This window comes from Biomphalaria glabrata, chromosome 6, assembly GCF_947242115.1.
Source record: "Biomphalaria glabrata chromosome 6, xgBioGlab47.1, whole genome shotgun sequence".
Taxonomy (NCBI): domain Eukaryota; kingdom Metazoa; phylum Mollusca; class Gastropoda; family Planorbidae; genus Biomphalaria; species Biomphalaria glabrata.
Genome location: NC_074716.1, coordinates 1,931,141 through 1,957,478, shown reverse-complemented (window position 1 = coordinate 1,957,478; position 26,338 = coordinate 1,931,141). Strand labels below are relative to the sequence as shown.

Sequence of the window (26,338 nt, the reverse complement as noted above, 5' to 3'; positions counted from 1 at the left end):
GCGCGCATCAGGGGCGGAGATTAAAGCAACCAGTGATAAAATTATGTTGTGTACTTAGACCGCCTGCAAGAAGCAGACGCGCTAATGGAAGCTTTGCCTAAGTGTAGGGGAAGTGGTGGATGGGGCTAGAGTGGAAGTGGAAATATATCTCAAGTCATCGTGTGCATGTGTGTTTCAAATTTATGGAACATTTTAAAAGTCGTAATTTTTTTTTTTTTTTTGTGGTCAAGATCATACAGCAACGCCCAACACATTCCTTAGAATCCATATTGTCCTATTTATATATAGTTCGTCCATCATCGCTCGATGATGACCACTTTTGTCATCCAGGGGGGCTGAGGGCTTTACACTGGGGTTTTGTGCCTCCTCATGTGGCTGGTGAGACCTATGTGAGCCCACTGGGCAGGTTATTCCAGCTGGAGCTAGAGTCATTGGCCTTGCTTTTTTTTCTCTGACCCTTTTCTTTTGTCAGCGCTTTTCTCTTGTCTTCTGCTATTTGTGCACCAGTTTTCACAGCGCGACGCCATGATGTTCTGTCTCCCAAGTGGCTGAGTCAATGCTGAAGGCTTTTAGAGATGCTTTGAAGGTAACCCTAAAGCGTCTTCTTTGTACACATTGTGAGCGCTTTCCTTCCCTTAATTGGCCTATTTACATCAATGACCACTTTCGTTCTTGATCTCATTGAGGGCACGAAAGCTTTTTCACCGACCTGATATTATTGTGATAGCAAATAATAGTGCAAATACCTACGTCTTTAGGCCTACTGTATTTTAGAATGTTAAACAGACCTCTAACCACAATTGAAGACTCACCATTTGACCTCCTTCAATCGCGAGGGGACTAAAGATCATTATCATCATCTGTCCCTTGACTGTGGTCGTAAGGATGCTGGGACAGTTTTAGTACGGTCGAAACCCCCCACGCAGCAGTTCCAAACCCCCACCGCAAATTGGAAGGTACCGATACAGTTAGTGATCAGCGGAGTCGCAGGTTCTGCTAAGGTGTAGCCCTGTGTGCTAGAAGCTGTCTTAGGGTCACCAGCTCTTGATTTTTCCTTAGGGCTGACTCCCGAAGCATTTCCCATGCTTGGGTATAGGTGCAAGACAGCAGATGTTTGGATGTTCTCCTAGGTGGGTAGCCAACCATGGTCAACGGACCCCTCATGTCCGAAACTAAAAGGTTTTGGCGCCAGTTTGTCGCCTTTGCTCCTTCTCCAGTAATTGATAACAGTTCCGTCGGACTGAAAATCTGAGCCGCATGTTAAGCCAGGAGTTGGACTGGTTATCAGAAGCTATTTAGACGCATACCATTGGAGGTATTTGTAGGTAGTGTAGTGCTCACATCCATTACCACTTCCGTCAATAACAATCTTACAGAACCGAAGACGCGTCATATTTGTATATTTGAAGGTGAGACCAATAGCTCGTTGCCACGTCGTATGGACCGGCTATTGGTCTAAACTGCCCACAGGTTGTGACGTTGTAGGTCAGTGTTCATCCCTTCTATAACGATTGGTCTCGATCTGAGATTTAAAATGATAATAAATGAATGCTCCCTGACCATTTAAGCCAGCTATACGAAAATAAATGAATGCTCCCTTCAGACAATGTTCTCATGGCATACAGTCGCCCTAAATTCAATGGTCTTATATTAAATGCTAATATTCTGTTTTAAATTACCAAGAATATAGTGTTACTTCCATATATTAAAAAAGTAAGTGTGTGTGTGTGTACTTCCCTCATGTACAAACACATCCCCGTCTGCTTCTCAATCAATGTTCAATCAAGTTGGCCAGGTTGAGGCGTTTCAAAGGATTTTTGTATCGATTTGCCAGTTAGACAATACCGGAAGTCCGTACTGCATTTGAAATCTAATTTGTCCCCACACATAGAATAAGCGGGATTACAAAGATATCTCAGGGAGCCGGGAATGAAAAGGGGGAGGGGGAAAGGGGGTGGCTGGAGAGAGGAAGAAAGAAAAAGTTCAATCAACGAACAGTTCGATGAATGTAGCACTGTCAAGACAATATTGACGTCTCTAACTTCACCCAGCTCACGAGATCAGCTCCAGTGGCGGGCCTGGAAGAAGGGGAAGTCAATCTAATCGACTTACTTAGCTTTTGGCACCGCCATCTTAAAAAAAATGATTTTGTTCAGATTTAAATGTCGTCTAGAAGCCCTTTAAGGCACATTCCTCGTTCTGTATGCTAGGAAAAATTTGTACAAATGCTCCTTCTTCCCTAGTGCTATTAGAGCATGGAATGGGTTGCCTAAGCCAGCCAGGAAAACCAATGACTTGGCAGAATTTAAGTCATTGGTTAACATGTATGACTAGATGCGTGACGCTTCTGACGTAATCATCATCTTTTTTTTTTTAAGTAACGTCTGTATTTTATAAAATAAGAGTCTGGTCTCATAGCCAGCTTTGTTTCTGATTAAGTCGCCTTAAGGTAAAATGACTTTCTTTAAATAATAATAAATGAGGATAACCATGAGACAGTGCCGGATTTAGCATTGTTCAAGATTTTGCAGCCACACATAGCCTCACCCATATTTAAAAAAAAACAACCATTTCTATTGAAAGATACAAATTACATTTAAGAAATTAAGAGAAGGGAAATTTATATTTACAAGTATTTTGTTTCTTTCTTCACACATTTCATATATATTTTTTACCTTTGCCTATCCCTTAGTCTGTTGGACCTTTGGGGCACCATGCAAGATTCGTCGACCGTCTTTCTCCATTACTCTCTGTCTTTTGCAGGCCCTTCCATTCTTAAATGTTGTCCTTCCATCGCTTTCTCTGTCTGCCTCATCTTCTTTTTCCTGGTACTGTTACCTGAAGAAAGGTCTTTGCGAGCCCCGAAGATCTTGTAATATGGCCATAGATTTTTAGCTTGCAGGCAGGCAGCGTCCAAGACTCAAAAGTTCAGAGCAGTATTTCATATATATATATATATATATATATATATATAAAACACTATTAAGATAAATTTATTTTGAAGCATGAAGATGGTAAGGGCCTTCACCAACATTCTGCCTGGGGCCTCTACTTACTAAAATCAGGCATTTCAGATAGGTGTAAAAAAAGTTTCCCTTTCGAACTTTGCAATCTATGGGGCAGATGATGTTAAGGTCATCTGTTTCTTTAGCCAACGGTTAAGGATCAGGGTGTCATGTGGCCAGCACAATGACCAACCGCCTTTACTTTCCCCAACTAAAGTCAGGTACCCATTATAGTTAGGTGGACTCAAGGGCCTCATAAAAATCCCGAAATTTTCACCGAGATTCGATCCCAGTATCCCAAATTCGGAAGGCAAGCGTGTTAACCACTCAACCACCGCGCCCCCAGTTAGATATAAGCTTTGTCCAAAAATGTCCAAAAACTACAAACTATCTGGGCAAACAAATCAATTAGCCTGAAGACCACAATCAACCTCTCTCTCTGGTATTTTTACGTCTCGAGAGACGCTCTTTTCCCTTTGCAACTTCTTGTGTGACTAAAGAGGCCAATCCTTGATGCACAGCTGCGGTCAAAGGTTGGGCATCTGTAATCACAATGGGGGCCGTTGCATTTTCACCCTTCTTTGTAATACAATTGTGTGTGGCATCTGCAGCCATCTCATTACAATCATCGTCCTAACAGACAACTGCGCTTGCAAGACGTGGCAGTTTTCCGTAAAGGTTGAACAGAGACTATACTTGGTTCGGCGGCGATGGCTTGAGAAGAATTATGGGAAAAAAAATAACGAGATCACGTCTGCTATGAGTGTATGCATGTGTTTCCAAGGTAATAACGAGGATAGGGAGTGTTTTTTATTTTTTATTTTTTTTTTGGTGGTGTAGAATAATGAAACAGCGAGCTTGTCTGTCATATATATTTATAGCTTTTATATAGCGCTACTTTCATGCTTATAGCATGCTCAGAGCGCTTTGGTCCAATTTCAATTGTGGACCAGTTGGGGGGGGGGGGGGGAGGGGGTATCTAGGAGTTGGTTTTCCATGCTGCCTTTAGGCGCTCAGTAAACACAACTCTGCCCGAGTCGGGTGTCGAACCTCGAGCCCCCTTCTAGGTAGCCAAGCCAAGTTCAAGCGCACTTGGCCTCTCGACCTGTTAAGAAGTCACGTGAGTGATGGTTCAGGGATAGATGAATCAGAGACGCAAGACAGAAAGGGCGTGTTTAGTACTGAGCTACATTATGTTTAGACGTATATTTACCCTGAAGTTTAATTCATATATATTTGTTAATAAAAGTTATATCAAGTTTTATTTTATCAAGAATTGTTCAAGTTTATTTAAATCTCTATATGTAACATAAAACATCACAATAGTCTCGATAGTTGTATTAACTGTATGGAGCTACAACCAGTGTTATTTAAATGCGTTGCCGGTTCCAAAGAAGACACAGCCTCATGCAATGACATAATTTTTGTTGACATTGTTTGTCAACGTTGTCACTGTTTTGTATTATTTCCCTTGATAATGGCGGTATTATGTCAATGTTGTCGTTTTTTTTTTCTATTATGTCCCTTGAACTGAACTGTCACAGTAGGCCTACTTATCTGTTCTTGCCTTATAGATCTATTATTACAGACGTTACTTCAGAAAAGAAGATAATTACGTTCTACGCATTTTACTTCAACGACAGAAGACTTGGATGATGTGCATTTTTTTAAAATAATAATAATAATAACTTTATTGTCCGTATGGAAATTTGTCTTACAATTTGTGCATTACTAATGAAAGCACAAATTGCATGTCGTCACAGTGCAGCGCCATTTTGGAAAAAAAAATACAAGGGAGATAGCTCATAATTATTGTGAATGCTCATAATTATTGTGAATTCTGTTCTATGATTCTGTTTTACATTTTTTCTGCATCCCAACGACAGAAGAACATTATGATGATGTGCATTAATAAAAATAAAGAGAATTCTAATGCAAGGAAGACAAACCATTAATTATTGTGAATTTTTATTTTACTTATTATCTTTCTTGAGACGGAAGCAGTTGTTCGGATATACCCAATAAGCTTTCACAACGTCAACACAAATGGCAGATATTGACAAAGTGAAAGTTCTCGTCGTTGGAGACTCCGGTAAATTGTTCGTTTATATTTTTGACCTAAGCAAAACGATTGCATCCCCGTCTAGATCGCTAATTCTAGATCTTCTCTAATAGTAATAGTAGACTGTCTAGATCCTGATTGAACTAGTTTAGTAGTTAGTTTCAATAAATTAAATAATTCAGACTCGACTGAGACGACTGAGATCTAGACTTAGACTTACTCAGTTACTGTCACTTACTTTAGACTCTTAGTAATATAAATAATACAGTAACTAGATCTATATACTAATATTAATATAGATCTATATCTTGTACTACACAACACAACACTGTTATCACAGTAGACTGTGAGTAGAACGAGTAGATCTAGCTAGACTCTGTGACTCTTGTTACTGAGTGTTATATAATTATAACTTATAGTACTGTGACTGTAGAAGAGTTCAATGAATATCATTGTCATTATCATGTCAATATAATCAATATTGACAATATTGATTATTATGATATAGATCTATGTCTAGATATAGATCAAACTAATATATATTATTATAGATAGATGTCTAGACATATATTGAGACTAAGATAGAAGGGATTATTATTTATATAATTATATTTATATAAATAGGAGATGCCATGGTCCATGGTGCATACAATGAGGTAGTTTCGTATTCCCCCCTAGTCACGTGGTTGTGTGTATACAACGCGCACCGTGCTTAGTTTTAGTTAGTTTGTAGTGGGAATCTGAAGCGTTTTAAGTCTATATTTAGTGGTTTCAATTTACTCATTAGCGCTAAACTATAATTTGTTAATAACAGGAGAATCTAGATACATTTTTTTAATAGTTTCAACTAAAACAAATAGTTAAACCTTTGATAGAAGGTACCGAAGCGTTGGCCTATAATCTGCCATACTGAGATCAAGATTTCTTGATCTACAATGAATGACTACACATACAGTTCTTAGCGTTCGGGTAACCAGTCCTAGAAAAAAAAAAGTAACACTTTCATCAACCCCCCCCCCCCCTTTTCCTCTCTGCCCAAAAGTAAACAAACTTGAACTTGAGTAGAACACTAAAAGTTGGACAGCAGACCAGAGTGTATTGGTCAGATAGCTCTAGGGCTAGTGTGTAGTCGATATGTCGACTAGTTGTTATAAACGATAAAAAGACCGCCATGTGTTTTCCTTGTGCGTAATAGGCTTCAGTTGTTTAGCGAACAAATAACACATCTGATAGTCAAGGATAAATCTAGATCTACTCTTACAGTTACATAGGCCAATTGTGTCTTACCCCGCCCTTTCATTGTTAAATTTGGTTTCTAAGTAATAAAATAGATCTAGATCTATTTCGTCGACGCATTTTTGAAACTCTAATGTAACATTTTGTGAATTTCTTAAAAATGATAGAACTTTTATTAACATAATAATACATTATGTATCCAACACAATAACCGGAATATGAAATATATAACGTTAAAAAATAGCTGAAGTTTATGAAAATAACAATGTTTCAACTAATATGCATATTATCCCATATATAGGCCTCTCTCTCTCTCTCTCTCTCTCTCTATATATATATATATATATATATGTGTGTGTGTGTGTGTTTTGTGTAGTTTATACCAAGCTTTTTTTTTAATCTTACAAGAAAGTTTCTAAAAACATCTTCTTCTCTATGTGAATGTATCATCGGCTATGTGTTGAAGCTTGTTGTGGACTATAAAGGAAATATCATTGATAATTTAAACTCATCCTTAAACAGTTCTTGGCCCTTTATGAAAACATTCGTAAAGTTATTTGAACATTCAGGGAGTTTGTTGATGTACTCTGAATATTTTAAAATGTTTGTAAATGTAAAATTTCGTAAAAATAGAGGAGCAACAGCAATGGAAATATAGGAAGACAATGCCATTCTCCTCTTTGTTGTCCAACAATCACGTGACTTTGGTTAAAGTAGGTCAGAAATAAGGAACTACCTCATTGATTATTGAATGGCCATACATTAGATTAGAAGATGTTGACTCATTTAAATACCTAAGGTCAACCATAGCAAGAGATGGAGGATCAATACAAAATATGAAAACCCGTTTCAGTTTGGCATCTGCTGTCATGAACAAACCTCTGACAAAACGTGACATCAGCTTCCAAGTAAAATTAAAACTGTATTATTAGCTAGTGGTCTCTGTACTCCTAGATCTATATGCTGAATGCTGAGGCTGAAAGAAGAATTCAAGCCTTTGAGAGTAAATGCTACAGAAAAATGCTGGGTATCAGATACCAGGAAAAGAAGACAAATGAGTTTGTACTTTTACAAGTCACCACTCTGGCTGGCATAATCATAAAGGAAGAACTCCTCAATATTGTGATGCAATGAAAGCTGAGCTGGTTTGGTCATATTGTTAGACATGACACACTGTCAAAAGTCATCCTTCAAGGTACAGTGGAAGAGTGAAGAAAAGGTTGTCCTAAGAAAAAACTGGTTGGACAGCGTAAAAGAATAGACCAGCGTTGACGGATTTGGTTTTAAGAATTGTCACAGCACCCCTACGGCGAACGTCAATGAACAAATGATGATCATGATAATGATTATCTTGATTTAGAAATCTAAATTAGTGACCTATAATAGATAAGATCATTTTTATTGGTCTAATCAAATGGAAATTCAGTTTGACTACAATTGACCACCTCAGCGTAACTAATGTAACAATAACAATATAGATGCAAATAGGTCTATACTTTTCTATATATAGATGATCTAGTGAATTTTTTAAAATTTATTTGAGTAAAAACAGATATATGAATCTTGACATGTTCTTGAATTAGATTGTTTCAAATTTTAGATAATTAAAAAAATATTTAGATATGAAATCTAATGAATAAATTTCTTTTTTAATTTTAAGGAGTTGGCAAAACCTCCCTCGTTCATCTCATTTGTCACAATCAGCCATGCTACAACCCAACAGCAACCATCGGCTGCTCTGTTGAAGTGAAAGTAGGTCAACATTAAATACTTTACATTAATAGTTAACAAATTACAGTCGCATCTGGTTAATCCCACCAGCCAGTAACTAGAACCAGAATGATTGCATCCCATTGTGGTCCGTTTAACCCGATTCAACTTTCACCTAGAGATTAAATTTTGAATTGTTAAACACAAAATATTTACAGAAACAAATTTTTTGTCTAGGAGGTCAACATTTGAATTGTTTACCATAGTAGAAATGGATACAATATCTAACTACATTTTCACTGTGCTTCTATTAAACTTGCTGTAACATATAGTAGTGTACTGGACATTACTCTGTGGACTAAATTTCTTTTTTTTTTTTTTTTTTTTTTCAGCTGCATGAATACAGAGCAGGTACACCTTCAGAAAAAGATTTCTTTGTGGAACTATGGGATATTGGTGGCGCTGCTAGTCATGCCAACAGCAGATCAATCTTTTATCATCAAGTTCAAGGTTAAATTTTATGTTGCAAATAATTATCTTTAGTTGTTTTTTTTTTCCTTTTTGATTATTTTTCTTTTTGCAATATTATCTTGTATTCTGATCTAATCTTCAGGTATAATTCTTGTTCATGATTTAACCAATCGTAAGTCTCATCAGAATTTGAGGAAATGGTTAGCAGAAACTCTAAGTAAAGACGACTTAAAACCTACCAATGGGTAAGTTGTATTTTATAAACTACAGATGTTACTTCTAAAAACAAGATAATTATGTCCTATGCATGTCCCTAGGTCAATCTAGTCATGCATGTTAATCAATTACTTAAATTCTGCCAATTCATTGGTTTTCCTGGCTGATTCAGGGAATCCATTCCATGCTCTAATAGCACTAGTGAGCCAATATGTCATGGTCTCATATCAGTATTCAAATAGTCTTTTTTTTTTTTTAATTCTTGGGGTTTTATTTTACTTATTTATATTTATTTACTAACACATTTAGAAATATTTATTTATTTTGATATTATAGTGTCGCATGATGTACAGTTTACTTACACATTGTTTTCCAAACATTCGAGGTTTTAAACATGAAGATCAGAGAATGAAAGGGAGTTAATATAAAAGGAAAAGTTTTACTTTATTTCCTGTTTAACATGTTTGTTTTAAAACCTTTAAAAGGGGAGACAAGTTAATATTGGGTTATTGTGCGTGTTCAATTTTTACAAAGCTTATATCAACTCTGTCTGTCTGGTAAAAAGATTATGCACATGATTTCTCAGACACCCATCTCGTATCAAGCTGAAATTTTGAACAATTATTTCAATTACCTGACAGTGTCCCATACGAAAACAGTGTCCCATACGAAAACGTGTCAAAATTTCTTGATCCTTTCTGTCTAGCTGCCACCATTCATCCTTCCTGTTTGGGCGTTTGAGAACTTTCCAGACTTCCTGTCCCTTGCTAAAACGGTCCCAGCTATCGTACCACTTGGACTTGATCCATTCACAAATCCTGGCTTTTGCACTCTTGTATGCTCCTCTGGTCAGTCTTTGTTTTCTCTGATTCCTCAATGTGAGGGGATCCATTGCATCAGCATACGTACCACACACGCCATTGTTTTTGCTAGTGGGGTAGGCCACGTATTCACCACCCAATTTCATTGTTACATCAAGCTATAGCCTTTTTCTTTTAATGCTTAGTTTTTTTCTTCTTGCAGCTACGACTTTGATCCAGAACAATTTGCCGGCAACCAAATCCCGATATTAGTCATTGGCACAAAGGTGGACTCGGCTCAGATATTACGAGAACGAAATGCTTTACAGTTGTCCCATATAGCAGAAGAGTGTGGTGCAGATGAGTTTAATCTGGTGAGTGCTAAGGAGGGAAAAAAATTAATTATACTTATACAGAGTTGCCTACAAGTACGCATCTTGCGAGTACGGTTTATCATCTGAAAATATGCATTTCCACCTCTACAAAAAAAAAAAAGTAGTTCTTGCTAATCATATACATAGATCGTGCGGCAATCGTGCGTTAATGCCTGGAAATGGACTCCTATTATTCTACCACAAGATAGTTTCGCTTTTTTTTTCCGCACACACTGACGCGCAAAGTTTTAAATGTTTACTAGATCTTACTGATCTAAATAAAGTTGAGTTCCTTTCAATGTGTCAGTTTATATGAAGTCTTCAAACTATTTGGGAATTAGTTGATTGATTAGTTCTAATTCATCTAGACTGGATCTAGATCTAGAACCAGAGATATTTTACGATGTCAGGCACCTATAAATACTAATAGAATGTACGTAAATCTAGATTTAGAATGGAAATCTAGTCTATAGCTAATTGTATAATCTAAATATATCTAGATTTAGATATAGACTTGTATAAAATTACATAATTATATAATTAATAGTATATTCCCAATAACTCAAGATTGATAATGTCACCACTTAGGAAAGTGGGGGTAAGACTGGTAGGAAACTAATATTGGAATTTGTTGCAAGTGAGCTCCCTTATGTTATAATTACCGACTTTACTTAAAAATAATGATTATGTCCTAAGCGTATCCATGTGTCAATTAAGTCATGCATGTTAATCAGTGACTTATACTCTTCTAAATCATTGGTTTTCGTAGCTGATTCAGGCAACCCATTCAATGTTCAATAGCACAAGAGAAGAAGGAGCACTTGCGCAAATTTGTCCTAGCATATAGAATAAGAAATGTGCCTTTATGTTTGTGTCTGTCTGAGCTCACTTATTGATTTACACAATAACTCCATTTCACCACTTCTTGGCCAGTGTAAGAGCCTTCAATTGGGCATCTTGTAAGCTGCTGCTGTGTTTCTACAGAAAAATAAATTAAAACAACACACAATGCTGAGTAAATAGAGTCTTCATATTTTTTGGAGTAGAGATTATAACTCTCATTGTCTTTTGTATTATTCTGAGAAGTCGTTATTACAAAACAACAAGCAATGATGTAATATATAAAGTAATATTAAATCCTTCCTTCTAATGTTCTTAACCCTTTGTTCATTTTAAAGTTTTTGTGATTGGTATCTCCTTGGGACTTTACCACTTTACCACCTGGTTTTCTTGACTGGCATCATAAGTTATTTATATGTAAGTTTACAACTGTTTGTTTGGGTAGTTCTAAAAGATTGTTGTTCTATCTCTTCATCATAGTTGTGCACAGCAACTTTGCAGACACCTAATATTTTATCTTATTTCTCATCGGTCGTTCATTAAGTATTGTCTGCGCGTTCTCAGGTAGTATTAGTATCAACAGTTTAGGGTCATTTGGAATGATATCTTGAAATGTGTATAAGGCAGTCCACTTATATGGGTATTTCTGTACTCAGGCATTACGAGATGAGGATCTTTTCCACTTGTATAAGCTTTGTTGAATATCTGTTTAACGATACCAACATACACCTTGCATCTCAAAATGTATTTAATCTGGTATATAACTATTATGTTCCTGGTTAGTAAATTAACACACAACATGATCTTTTAAAAAAAATAATTAATATTCTAATAAATACAATGACCTATTATAGGCTATAATACAAAGTTCATATAACATGCTTTAACATGTAGACACCCAATTCAGTACATAGTTTGGTGAATTAGGTTGTCCCAGTTGATATTTTTAAAAATCTTTAAAATTACAGTGTTGAGCTATTAATAGTTATGTATCCTAAATTCTTCTTCTTCTAGCCAGCTTTATTGCTGCTGAGCTGGGAGCTCTTTTGCAGACTGTGCCAAGGAAAAAAAGTGTGCTGTTTTCTTCAGTTGTTCAGCACTGCCTTACAGGGTGTTGGTTATGTTGGGCTGTTGTGGAAGTAGGGTCTGCCTAAGGTGGATTAGGGAGGGGCATTCAAAGAGGATATGGTTTACGGTTCCAAAGGGGTGGGCGCAGTGTCTGCAGAGGGGGAGTTGTGTGGAGTTTATTTTGTTCAGGTGGTAATTTAATAGTGGTGTGTGTCCTGTTCTTAGTTGGAAAATTGTTGATTGTTCTTTGCGGGGGAGGAAGTTAAATACTGTCCAGTTTGTAGTCATTTCTTTGTACATGGCTCTGCCTGTGTTTCCTGATGCCCATTGGTTGAGCCACTCCTCTTTGTGATTGTTGACTAACATTGACCTTAGGGTGAGGTAGTTAACAGGTCTATCTGGTTGTTCCATAGATGAACCTGCCTTTGATAGCTTATCTGTCTTTTCATTTCCCATGATGCCAATGTGTCTAGGGATCCACTGTAGTGTGATAATTTAATTTAATTTTGATATCATCTGATGGATTATCCTAAATAAAAACCTGATTACATATTGAAATTACAATCATGTGATTTTGTTCTTTTAACAGCTTTCAGATTAAATTTGTAATAATAAGGCTTGTCTTCAAGTCCTAAGATTAATGAGGAATGCAATATAAATGTGAAAACACAACAAAAATAGACAGGCAATAAATGTATACCAATGATTCTGACATATATAAGTATGTGAATTAAAAAAAACATTACATTTTTATTTCATACATTTCTGTTGTCTTATTTTATATTCCAGGATAGTTGGCAAGTCAAATATTTAGCTCCAGGTTCTACCAATGCTGTCAAACTGTCCAGGTTTTTTGACAAAGTAGGATTGCATTTTTTCTTGCTATTTTTTTCTCTTAATGTGCCATTGTGCAGTTAATTAAATTTTACTGCAAATACTGATTATATCAACAAAAAAGGGCAGCAAAGATTACGATTACTTAGAAAAATGTCCTCATTTAATGTTAGCGAAAGGGGTTGAATATGTTCTAAGCTTTAATATCATTGCCTGGTATGGCAATCTGAACATTAAAAATAAACTTCATAGAATCCTAAATGCTGCTGGTAAAGTCATTGGCAAAAAAACAAACCCCATTTGGACAGCTGTTTTTGACAAACATTCATAAAAAATATAAAAAGATTCTAGAAATAAAAAACCACCCTTTGGGTAAGAAATTTGTGGTTTTACTTTCACAAAAGAGATACAAGACACAGATTGCAATGACAAACAAACGCAAAAACTCTTTTGTTCCCCTGGCAATCAAATCATTAAATAGAAACTATCTGATATAAACTTTTCGCATGTAAATTATGAGTGAGTTTGGTGTGAATGTATATTTTGGTTTTCTAGTTCTAATTTTTTTTTTATGTAATGGCCTATAAAGCACAAATTGTAAGACAAATTTCCTTATGGATAATAAAGTTTATTATTATTATTATTTAACCTAAAACTTTGGAAGCTACATGTTTAATCCCATGTTGTTAAATAGTTATATGTTTATGTCGTGAGAATGTACTCACAACATTGATGTAGTATGTTGGCAAGTATTTTTTTCACTTTAATTATTTCATTGATTTTTTCCTATGTGCTACTTATATAGGTTCCATGTAGCTGTTATATCATTGATTTATTCTATTGTAGGATATATAAAGTCTCCCTTGAATCGTTACATCATTGAATCATTGATCTATATCTCTATTCTACAAATGTAAATTCACTTTTTTTTTTCATCTACTTGACGCAGGTAGTTGAACGCAAACTCTCCAGCAATCAGGTCAGTACAACTGAGACTATTGGCTTTCGCCAAGGTTACCAGTTTTAAGAACGGGGGCTGCCATTACGTAAGGCTTACAGATCGAGTCTTTGGTGATTTTGTTTTTACTGGTGATGGCAACTCTTTCATGTCCAGAGCACTAAAGAGCTTTTGTAGTCAGATTTTTGATGTAGCTTTAGAAATGTTAACAGCATAGCAAGTGCTTTGTGAATATAAATTTATTAATAGCCAATTTTAGGATAAGAACTGATAAGAACTGATATCTAGAACAGACGATATTGAATGGATTTTCTCCCCTACACTTTCTTGTTTCTTGTTTGAAAATTGGTTTGAATTATTTCCTATAAAAAAATATTTCTTTGATATTTTTTCTAATTTTGTTCAACTCAACTCGTGTGGAGTTCTGTATTCAGCTTTCCTTAAGAGTTAAATTTCTGCCTTTTGAATTAATAAACTAATACAGTAATCTGAGGTAATAGTATCATTTGTTAGAATATTGATATTAAGTAAGCTTTTGATCTATACTATCTTATGGTGTGTAAGCATTTTCTAACACTCCTGATAGCACTGCTTGATAAAGCATTAATTGTTTAAGATAGAAAATCAAATTTTTTAACATGAATGGTTAAGATTGGTTTCCGATCAGGGGTCCTGGGTTCGAATATAGGTTAAGACTGGGATTTTGAATTTTGTGATTTTGAGGGCGCCCCTGAGTCCACCCAACTCTGATTGGAACTGACTTTAGTTGGGGAAAGTCAAGGTGGTTGGTCGTTGTATTGCCCTCATGACACCCGGCTCTTAAACTGTTGGCCAAAGAAACAGATGATGACCGTAACATCATCTGCTCTATAGATGCAAGGTCTGAAAGGGGAACTTTACTTTACTTTTAATTTAAGAAATAGAAATAAAAATTTTTTTTTAAAATGTATGGTTTTAATTGTAAGTAGTAAAATCCAGTGGGACATTTCAAGGGAGATAATTTATAGCTTGAGACAAACATAAAAATAATCAAAATTATTCAAGTACAAATTTGAAAGTCAAACCTGTGTTAGTACAATTCTCAGGACTACATTGAGTAGCATAGGCACTTTTCACTAGCTTAGCTAACTGAAAATGTGTTATGGTCAAGTACTTTTAATACAGTGGAATCCGAACATCAGTAATCTTAAAGTCTACTTAAACCGAAATCAGGATATTTTTAGGAAACAAATTTTCACTAAATCAGAAATATTTGCATACAGAAAATAGGTCCGGTCCCAGTCATTTCAGACTATCGGGTCTCCACTGTATTGCAGCATTTAGAAATAACTCATTATCATTGCTATATCGTATCAAAATTGTTATCAAGTCTTTGATACTATAGAACTAGACTGAGTTTATGCACTGGATTGAACTTTTTCCATTCTATTTTTGAAGCTAGAACTAAATATAGCATGGTCGTACATTTTATAGAACAAACTGTGTGTCTTCGAATTTTGTTGCATCATAAAAACAGGGTTGAACTTAAGTCACCTACCTATAAAAACCATCATCTAGTTTTTCCATAAATTTATTAGGAAAACAATAAAATTATATATTCATTATATATTTATATGATATAAAAAACTATTAACTCTTTCTCTCCTAACTGACGATACCAGTGTTGATTCCACCAGATGTGGTAAATAATTACGGAGAGAAAGAGTTAAAGCAGGTGTAATGCAATTTTTTTTTTAACGTTTGTAACATTTCTCTTAGTTGGGTTTATCTAGGTTATTTTTTTGTCTGTATTGGTAGGATGCCACAAAGTCTGATGGTACATATTTAATGAGATTTGTAAACTGAAGGACAACAAACTAACAAACATAACAATATATCTTGGTGTAATCTGTAACAGTTCTGTGGGGATACTTGTATGAATTAATATTCTAACATTTTACATTTATTGGCGAATAGCTGTTAGAGAATTAAAGAATTAATAGCCAGAAACTGAATTAACAAGTCAACAGATACAAATAAATTAAACATTGAAACATGTTTATTCTCAGCCCAAAATAATTGAATTAAATTTTTGTTTCATTTCATTGACCTTTTTTTTTTCCCAGCAGTCGTTTAAATTTCAACAATAATGAAAGATTAACATAATTAACTCATATATAATTTTAACCGATTAAGCTATTCCAGTATTAGTCCTACCTCATACATTTCATATATAGTTGCATGAAGATGCATGGCCTTGTGTAATAGGAGCTCTTCATATCTAAAGTTTTAACAAAACTTGTTATATAAAAACAATATGAAATAATACTAGAATTAATCGTCTATTTAAAAGTTGGATCTTACATCATGAAGCTTGTGGGTTATTGATTTTTTTTGTTTTTTTTTTTAACCAGGGTCACATCAGCCCCCAACAGTCTAGAAGGATGTGGAAAGCTTCTCATGCTGACTGATTTAACGTGACAGACTGACAAAAGCATTGTATTGTATTGTGTTCAACATTTGTTTTGGGGTGTGGACTTGGTCAGTGTTTTTATGTTCAGTTAAACCAGTGGTTCTCAACCTTTTAAGTTCGGCGACCCCCTTTTAACAATCCCCCACTCTGCCGCGACCCCCACCCACCCACACACACACATACAGCAATAGAAGAGTAGACAATAACAATCCATATTTTCGATGTCTTAGGCTACACCTGGCAAATGGTCAATCGACCCCCCCAAAGGGGTCGCGACCCACAGGTTGAGAACCCCTGAGTTAAACATTCATTCTGAGTGTGGGTTCCTTCATGCCGCACTTAATAAAAAATGTGCTATCTGCATGTGTCCATCTGGAGCGTTGGTGTGTCTGTCTTCATCGGTGTGTCAGTTACGCAAAGTGTCTACAAGGGTGTATGTCAGTTATACAAAGTGTCTGTATACAATGGTGTATGTCAAGTATACAAAGTGTCTGTATACAATGGTGTATGTCAAGTATACAAAGTGTCTGTATACAATGGTGTATGTCAAGTATACAAAGTGTCTGTATACAATGGTCTATGTCAAGTATACAAAGTGTCTGTATACAATGGTGTATGTCAAGTATACAAAGTGTCTGTATACAATGGTGTATGTCAAGTATACGAAGTGTCTGTCTACAATGGTGTATGTCAGTTACAAAGTGTCTGTCTACAATGGTGTATGTCAGTTATACAAAGTGTCTGTGTATGTATGAATCATTTTATTTATTATGTAGATTACATTATTAAAAATAATGTCTAAAACTACACATATTGTACGATGGGCGTAGTGGAGGGGGGGGGGATGTTCTGGATTCAACCCCCCCACACACACACGCAGGGAAGGGGTTAATTTGGTGAATGTAATTTTTTTTTTTTTTAACTAAAGGAGAACTAAATTCATAAAATATTCAAACAATAAATACTAAAGGAAATTACAGTTACTAAATTCTATGAGCCTAGCCAATGGCTGTTTTGAGCTTAACCCCCCCCCCCCAACTACCACCACCAAATAAAAAAAAAAAAAAAGCAAAGCTACATTCATCAAATTTCATCAACCAGTGGATTATCTTAGCTTAAAAATCCCCCTCAAAAAAATGTAGATAAAAACTACTATTGCCAAATTCCATGATCACAGCCATGGGTTTTTGAGAATGTTGATCTCGTCTCCCAAATCATATAATAATAAGGCTTGTCTTTGAGTGGGAAGATCAATCAGGAATGCAGTATTTCCCATGGCTATGGAGAGCCTACATCCCCTCTCCCTAATCATAAAACTAAAGCTAAACTACAATTACCAAATTTCATGATTGTGTGGAGGGGAGTTTGAGATTTAACCCATCCCCACTAAAAGTCACTGGGCTCCATTAATATAATAAATCTAACGCAAAATACTGTCATCTAATGCCAGGCGAGGGTTGAGGTTTTACTTAACCTGTGTGTTCAACTGAAGTCTTTAAGTGATTGGTATGCCTGAGTTGTTTTTTTTTTTTAGTTAATAAAATGTATCTGCTTTTTAACCCTTAAGGCGCGTGTGGTCTCCAAACATTAGAATTGCAATTCCATTTTGTATGCCCTCATTGTAAAATAGCTCAGCACTTTAAGGGTTAATGGACTGTGTTTGTATGTATATGTTTACGTGAATATGCTTGTGGGAGACTGATGTACTTGGTTAAGATGCTATTTTTAGAAGAAAAAAAAATGGAGTACCTGTACTTTGTATTAAAGAAGGGAATGACAGATGAAAGAGGAGACTTGAGATGAAGACACGAGGGAATGATGAATGACAGGACTAGTAGTTGAGAATTATGTTACTATGGATACTGTGTATTTTAATTTGTATTTTGTATACCTCTTCTGTAAATATTTGTAATAAAAGTGATGTTTATTTTGGAGGATTTCAAGCTTTTTATTCAAATGTGTGGATCTGTTGGACTCTCATCAATCTTCCTATCAACTTTCATTATGGCACTAAGTGTTTCATTGACTCCTCCTTGGTAGCAGAAATTTTCTAATGACAAAGCTTGTATGAACACAGTACTTATTTCTCCCACTTCCCATTCACGGATCAAGTTGAAACTTTGCAGAATTGATATAGAAAAAGGGAAATAAACGGGTTTTAAAGAACAGCTTAGGTGCAAACTGAAATAGAAGGGAGCTGCAGGCGGCATCTGAACGAGACAGCTGGCGGCGGGATACACATTTGATACAAAAAGAAATCTACTGCAGAGGACAGACAAACAACCTAAACGGTTAATCGCTTATGTCTGTGTTGGTTATGGGAGAATATGTAGATCACGCCTAGGACTGCTTAGTCATGTGAGACTATCGGGATTCTCCGATTCACTTCATTATTTTTTAAAATCCTTTGGGGAATTTCCGATTTTCATTGTGCGAATTTTCTTACTAGACTTGACAATAATTATTGAATAATACCATAACATTTAAACATTTAGGCCTATTTGTTATGTGGCATTTTACGTCTGGAGAAACTATATTTTCGCTTTGCAATTCACAGAATATATAGATCTAGCTATGATTTAAGGAATGTCACAAGGTAAATGTTCTTATCCTCAGTTTAAGCGTACGTTGTTTTCTTTAAAACGTTATTGATAGAGATTGTAAATCATGACGTCAACATGAAGTAGATCTAAATCCTGTCAATTCTGATACTTTATATTTAGACCCGAAGTCACCTTACTATTAAAAAAAAAGGTCATCTGACCATATTATTGTTAAATACTATTTTTCATTGATGTGTATAATATATTCATGGGTATTGATATTGTGTAAAACTTTGAATCATTGACGATTTAGGCGTCTACTGCTTCCAAACCAATAATAAAGCAACCATATTAAAATGTTATATCAGGAACCCTGGCTTGACCTTATCACTGTTGGTCGTTAATCTAAGCAACAGATCACTTATTAACTTACATTGCCAACTAACTTCAAAATTGTCAGCGTCATCACCTTCTTATGTTGCTAATCGGACCAATAATAGTGTCTGAAAGACACAAAGATAAAGGCACATTCCTCGTCCCATATGCTAGGACAAATTTGTACAAATACTCCTTCTTCCCTAGTGCTATTAGAGCATGGAATGGGTTGCCTGAGCTAGCCAGGAAAACCAGTGACTTGGCAGAATTTAAGTCATTGGTTAATATGCATGACTAAATGCATGACGCGTAGGACGTAATCATCTTCTTTTTTGAAGTAACGTCTGTATTATATAAGATAAGATAAGATAATAATATATAGGGCCTCAGTAAAAATAAACATGCCACTCCCCAGTCTCTTGCTAGTCATAGAGTTACTTCCCCACTCTTTCCTGTCCTCTCAGCTTCAATTAGTACAGCGGTTCTCAACCTTTAAGCTCGGCGACCCTTTTTTACAATCCCCCACTCTGCCGCAACCCCCACCTACAGCAATAGAAGAGTAGACAATAACTTTCCACATTTTGATGGTCTTAGGCGACCCCTGGTAAATCGTCAATCGACCCCCAAAGGGGTCGCGACCCACAGGTTGAGAACCCCTGATTTAGTACAATACTTCGCCATGTTCTTGTCTGTCTTCCTCTTGTCTTGTGCCCTTGGGGGTTCCAATCAGTGGCGTAGCTAGGGTGTGGGGAGGATGGGGAGAATTTGAAAATCCCCCACTTGAAAGGGGGGGGGGCCAAATCTTATATAATACAGACGTTACTTCAAAAAAGAAGATGATTACGTCCTACGCGTCATGCATTTAGTCATGCATATTAACCAATGACTTAAATTCTGCCAAGTCACTGGTTTTCCTGGCTAGCTCAGTCAACCCATTGAGTGTTTTTTAATTAAATATTACACAAAATGCAGGGGCCCCCAAAGAGGTCACGTCCCCTGGGCCCCCCAAACAATGTAAAATTCCTAGCTACGCCCCTGGTCCCAATCCAAAGCCTGACTAGTTCAGTAGTTGTGACTGATATATACGTCTTGCTTCAAGCCCACTTTCTTTCTAAGACCTGCATCTCCTAGTCCACTCATCTGCTAAAGTTTGATGGTGTTTTGGGTGATTCTATAATTCACAGCCTAAGCTATAATGAATGTAGTGTGGAAGCAGGGGCATTCAAAAGGGGTCAAATAAATGATTATCCCCCCCCCCCAACCCCCAGAATGCCTTTTCCCCCTTTAGCTCTGAAAGTGGTTGTCTAAAAAATGTATGCGGTCATTGCGGTGTCTATTGCTATTGCTGTACCTTGCTAGTCTTATGAAAACTAATCAAAAGTGCTAGGCCTATAGATCTATTTAGAAATAAAATCCAGAATTAAACTAATTAAAGAGCTGAAAAGTGTGTGGTGACGGGTCAATCCATTGGAGGATGCTAAAAAAACGAAATATTTAAATAGATCTAGAGATACATTTTCCGCCGAGTTTCAAAAATATTTTTTTTACTAGATCTCTAGATCTTTGAATGCGCTCACACTTTTGGACATGATAAAGCAACACGCAGAACAACGTTGAACAACGCTTCGCATTTTTTATTTTTGGTGCTCGTTTCTCTTTGGAGAACACTTAAATTAGTAAACTCCTTTCTGATCTGACCAGACTAGAGATCTAAAAATCTTGATGTAGATCTAGATCTAAATTCTAACAGCTTTCACTGTTTCAGTCATTGTCGACTCAACTTTGTATAATCTAATAAATGTGTTGGTATGACAAAACGTTTTGTTAACACTACACAGTGACAAGTGTGGCTGAGTAAGCAACAAGATTGTATTAGAAACCAGATTTCTTTGCGGTTAGTTTGACTAAGTTTGCGTGCTCTGGTCTGTGATACTCATACTGAATAACTGATAGATAGATAATACTAATATTACTAATAGATAAGATACATATAACAATTACAGCAACTGCCTTTTTTAAAAAAATAATAATGTCTGATTATAGTAGTCCAATCATGATAATCTATATCTATAATCTATTTTTGTATGATTAGTATCGGAAGATGGATTTCTAATTCTTTTAAAGACATTTGACCGGGGGGTTGATAGCATGATTATCAGATGATTCCCCCCAATCCGTCTAGCTCTATAATACTCTATTCTATAGGCCTATGGTGAAGAAATATTTCTTCTTAAAGTTTCCTTTTATTGCGATGTCCTGAAATGGATGAAAAGGGAGGTGGGGAATGAACTAAATAAATTTAGTAATTTACCAACATATAAAAAGAGGTCTTTAAAAGAATACACAAGAATGTTAATAAAATAAGAAAAACATATTTTTAAATACTTTTTAAATTAGATTTTTTTTCATCAAGCTACATCAGTGGTTCCCAATCTACATACTAAACAGCTGTGACTGAAGTATTTGCCTGTACTTGAAAGGATGTAAAAAGAGTTTGGGTTACTAGAAGTGTTGTACCTTATATCTTATATATAATACAGACATTACTTACAAAAAAAAAAGATGATTATGTCCTATGTGTCATGCATCTAGTCATGCATGTTAACCAAAGAGTTTGGGTTACTAGAAGTGTTGTGTTGTACCTTATATCTTGTATAATACAGACATTACTTACAAAAAAAAAATATGATTATGTCCTATGTGTCATGCATCTAATCATGCATGTTAACCAAAGAGTTTGGGTTACTAGAAGTGTTGTGTTGTACCTTATATCTTATATAATACAGACGCTGCTTAAAAAAAAAAGATGATTATGTCCTGTATTATGCATCTAGTCATGCTTGTTAACCAATGACTTAAATTCTGCCTAGTCACTGTTTTTCCTGGCTGGCCCAGGCAACCCATTGCATGCTCTAATAGCACTAGAACTAGGGAAGAAGGAGCATTAGTACAAATTTGTCCTTTCTAGCATATGGAATGAGGAATGTGCCTTTATCTTTGTGTCTTTCTGAGTATTTTATTAGATTTTGGCTTTTGCTGTAACTCTAGATTAACTTAGTTGTTAATATAGACTGTATAGTTGTTAATATAGACTGTATAGTTGTTAATATAGACTGTATAGTTGTTAATATAGACTGTATAGTTGTTAATATAGACTGTATAGTTGTTAATATAGACTGTATATATCAAAGTTATCATTTTAATTATTATTTTATTATCTGTGATCAATTGTTATTTCTTGTTCATAACTTTGATGATTTACTTAGACGAAAAAGTGCCTTGATGCTATTAAATATTTTTATTTATTTTATATTTACTCTAGAGAAAGACGCTATGGATGACTATGACAGTGCATCAAACCATCAAGAGGTTCCGGGCTATGTGCCAGTAGAATTAATACTCCAACATCCCCAGCATGGCACCTATTCAATAGTTAGAGTGGAGTTTCCTTTAACCACCAAAGTTTCTATTTTAAAACAAGACATGGAAAAACGGGTAAAGTTACTTATTTTGTTTTAGTATAAGGGATTTTTTTTTAGTAAATGTAACAGCGGAAATGTTTGTTTTACATGTTTCGGATTTCCCGTCAGAGTGTAAGCTAATTTACAACCCGAGGGAAGGCAGCAGGAAGGGTCATGGGTTGAAATCCCGGTGAAGACTGGCATTTTGAATTTCTGGATTTTCTAGTTCTCCCAGTTCTAATGAGTACCTGACATTAGTTGGGGAAAAGTTAAGTCCGTTGGTTGTTGTGCTGGCCACATAGCGCCCTCATTAACTGTGGACTACAGAAACAGATGACCTTTATTTCACCTGCCCCGTAGATTGCCAGGTCTGAATGGGAAAATTCTTCATCAGCTGACAAACTAGCCCTCCATCCACAAAACAGTAATTTTTGTTTCTTGTTGATTAAAAAAAGTACATTAATATCACAATATTGAGACTTTTTTAGTCAAGATAAAATTCATATAGTTCACTAATTAGTAAAATTAGTTAAAAGAAGGTGCATTGATTGGAGGTTCATGGCAGCGACAAGATTTCAGATTTGCTGAAATGTTAAAAATGAGTTTCCTTGTTACTATATACTATATGAAAGTTATATTGTTGACTTACATGTAATTTTATTTACTATACATAATAACAATTTCATATTGTTTACAAGTTACACTGTATAATTGTGGTTTTTTTAATACTGTACTGAGCCTTACTGAACTGACATATAGTACTTTCTCTATCTGGCTTATATAAGGATCTGGAAAGCTTCTGGAAGGTCACAGAAGCACTACGAGCCTGTCACCAGTCGCTTTGAGCATGTTTTTGGTCATATCTCTAATGATTCACTTGCTGATCATTTTCATTCCAGAAGTACACTCAGTGACACCTGCCTGTGCTGCTAGTTCATTCATAACTATTATAGTAATAATATATTTTTTTTAAATTGCAACTTTTATGCTTGCTCGTTGCGATCAAATCCAATCCCTTTTTTTGTGGACCTTTGGGAGAAGGGGGTATCTGGAAGGAGGTCTCCGTGCTGCTTCCTCAAACACAACTCATCTCGAGTTGGGATTTGAACTCAAGTCCCTCTTGATAGGCAGCCGACTGGCTTATGCCACTTAGTCCCTCAATAAGGCTTACCTTTTTGTCTTGTCCATTTCATAACGCAGGTAGCTGTCATTTGTAACAAAGAATTTTATAAAACAATTAACTTTTTTCCCTTTGTTTTTGTTTCCAGTTGAAAATTCCACCCGAGCGTCAAGAGTGGTTTTATAAAGGGGTTGTCATGCAACCGTATGATACAATGTTGCACAGGAGAGTCAAAGTTGATGATAAAATTGTTGTTAAGGAGAATACAGCTACAGGGCACTAGCCAAAAGATTAACTGTTATATGGCATTTCAGATCAGTCTTGCACCAGAGTTTTAGGATGGACCGATGTAGGAGGAGTGACCTGTGACCTGACGGCATTTCAGGACTGACACAACCTTGTGTCGATCTAAAGGAGTTTTAAGGCTGACCTGCCAACATAGGTGACGAAGTGGATCTTCAGGACAGATACACTTTTATCATGAGTTGGCCTTGTGGATCTTCAGGACAGATACACCCTTATCATGAGGTAACCTAATGGATTTCCATGTTCCAGCAGGTTGACACATACAATCATATTACGAGAGGACTTTATCATTCCTTGGTCTCAGTGCTATGATCTAATTAAAATGTCAGAACCTGATTGACCAAATTGTCTTTTTAAGATTTAGAACTCTAAAACGACTTGAGAGAAAACATGCTGTTTTGGTTGTGGTGAAGGTTAGAATTGTGTCTTTGCAATATTTTTGACAAAGCTTATATCAACTTACTCTTGTTTGCCTGTCGGTCTGGTAAAAGGGTGGACACATTATTTCTCACACCCATTCTCTGATCAAGTTGAAACTTTGCACAATTATTCATTGGCTTAAACAAAACATGAATCAATAAAAAAAAAATTAACCAATTAGTCAACTAATTACTGGTAATTAATATTTTGTTTGATATCAACAAGGGTAATTATACCTTCAGTATTATGTAGGGTTTTGTCACCTTGGATAATTCAATTAATTTCACACGTTTATTTTCCACCACACCATTTCTCAGATCTAGTTGAAACTTTAAATGATTATTTATTGTACATAACCACCTAAACAAAAAATAAATTGATTAGAATATTAACCAATTGGTAAATTAATTATTTTGTTTGATATTGATTAAGGGAAATATCTACATTATTGATATTGTAATAACTTAAGTGAGGCAACTCAACGAGGCACATATATCTACATTTACACGACATCACAAGTTCATAAAACATCATCTTTCTTAGGCACAGTCTTTTCACTTTGGCTCTCAACTTGGGCGGAAATCGTTCTCCTCTCTTCCTAATGTTGACATCCTTTTTAGTCTAATTTATCACAGTGCGCACCTTCTAGCTTAGATGTCGGTGCGCATGGCGGAGTTATAACATTGCCCCCTTCTTAGAGCTTTTCGTCCCGAAAAGAAACAGTTCAAAGGAGCTTTGACAGTTAAGGTGGAGGTCGATCGGTGGGAACCACAGACGTTAGGGTGCCTGTTGCCCACAAAGCCATCTGCAGAGTTTCTTGTGGTCGTTGCTTCCTCTTTTTCCAGTTGGCCAGTCTACGCTTGAGGCGATATCGTGGTCGCTGCTTCGACCTCATGACGATAGTCGCTGATGCCAGCCAGCTGACACATGGAGAGTTAGTGGAGCCAGCCAGCCACCTAACACAAATGGATGTTGTGGCGATCACCGTAGATTCCAGGGTTGTTGTTCTAAGATGCTGAGTCAGCGGACATTTTCCATGGACGTGTCGTGACACAGTTGTAGGCCCACAGCTAGCCATGGTTTCAAGCACATAGTCTTTCTCAGCTTCAACTGTAAGGTATGCCCATGAAGCATCCTTGTAATGTTCATCCACCACAACATCAGGTTTCGCTGGGATTAATTCACCACCGTTCAAGTCACTCTCACTGATGTGGGCAGAAATACACATTTCTGTCAAGTTCAGATCTTATAGCTGGGTTTCTTGGCATGGGCACTGTCCCCGCAGGACGCCGCATATACAGTTCATGTCAATCGCCTGGATGCAGTTGCCAAGTATGGAGTTCTCTCTTATGCCGCTGCCAAAGTCAAATTCGTTGTTTCTGCCTCGGCCATTGTTGGAGCCCGTATTCGCAATTTCACACGACGACATCCAAGGCAAGGAATTAGAAACGGTCTTGAGGCTTTCATGGTTTGAGTTCTTATCAAAGGTACTGACAGATAAACAGATGTCTTTAAGGTCCAAAGCAGCCAGCTTGGACACAGACCCAACGTTGTCTTAATCTGCCCGGCTCGTTGCAGGTATACCAGGAACAAAAGTTTCAGGCTCATAACAGACTTCTCTAGTTTCTTCATTTGTTTCTTTTCTTTCAATTCTGTATATCCCATTGAGATCGCCGCAGCAATCGTTGTCACTTTTCTCGACATGAAAGTCATCCCCTCCAGACTTGCCCACAACACAGTCACAGACAGCGCTCCAATCCCCAGCGCCTCCATCACCACTGTTTGTGCAGCCACAGTCCTGACCAGGCAACTGCTCCTTCCCTAACAAGTTTATTCCTCCTTTTGCTTGCGACACAATTTTATCACTTTGGTCTATTTAGCTTTCTACTTGTAATGCACTTTCATCTACTTTGTTCAACATTATATTCCTGCTCATGTTTCCCATCTTGTTCCCAATCATGTTCAGTTGTTCATCAAATGCATCCACAAAGTCCTGGATCTTGCCAATGAACTCAACAATCCCAAGTTCAATTTCAAATGTGTTGGTCTCCGGATCTTCTTCTTCATTGATCAGAGCTTGCTGCAGA

At 36.3% G+C, this 26,338-nt stretch overlaps 2 protein-coding genes across 6 annotated transcripts; both read left to right on the top strand.

The window, feature by feature from the left end:
* Positions 1-4,820: 4,820 nt before the first annotated feature.
* Positions 4,821-17,958, top strand: LOC106080009 (rab-like protein 3). Of its 3 annotated transcripts, none has more exons than XM_013241288.2 (8): positions 4,821-5,097; positions 7,964-8,055; positions 8,406-8,523; positions 8,627-8,729; positions 9,724-9,874; positions 12,572-12,643; positions 13,566-13,662; positions 15,968-17,958. In XM_013241288.2, exons 1-7 carry the CDS (start codon positions 5,052-5,054, stop codon positions 13,641-13,643), a joined length of 660 nt encoding a protein of 219 aa, XP_013096742.1. In that variant the 5' UTR covers positions 4,821-5,051; the 3' UTR covers positions 13,644-13,662; positions 15,968-17,958. The 3 variants fall into 3 exon arrangements, with proteins under 3 accessions (XP_013096742.1, XP_013096741.1, XP_013096740.1); XM_013241287.2 differs by having other exon boundaries at positions 13,566-13,687; XM_013241286.2 differs by having other exon boundaries at positions 4,825-5,097; positions 13,566-13,595.
* Positions 17,959-18,441: 483 nt separating this feature from the next.
* LOC106080004 (uncharacterized) lies at positions 18,442-23,989 on the top strand. Of its 3 annotated transcripts, none has more exons than XM_056033207.1 (3): positions 18,442-18,622; positions 22,267-22,439; positions 23,674-23,989. In XM_056033207.1, exons 1-3 carry the CDS (start codon positions 18,613-18,615, stop codon positions 23,806-23,808), a joined length of 318 nt encoding a protein of 105 aa, XP_055889182.1. In that variant the 5' UTR covers positions 18,442-18,612; the 3' UTR covers positions 23,809-23,989. The 3 variants fall into 3 exon arrangements, with proteins under 3 accessions (XP_055889182.1, XP_055889184.1, XP_055889183.1); XM_056033209.1 differs by lacking the exon at positions 18,442-18,622 and adding an exon at positions 20,609-20,798; XM_056033208.1 differs by lacking the exon at positions 18,442-18,622 and adding an exon at positions 20,611-20,838.
* Positions 23,990-26,338: the final 2,349 nt, after the last annotated feature.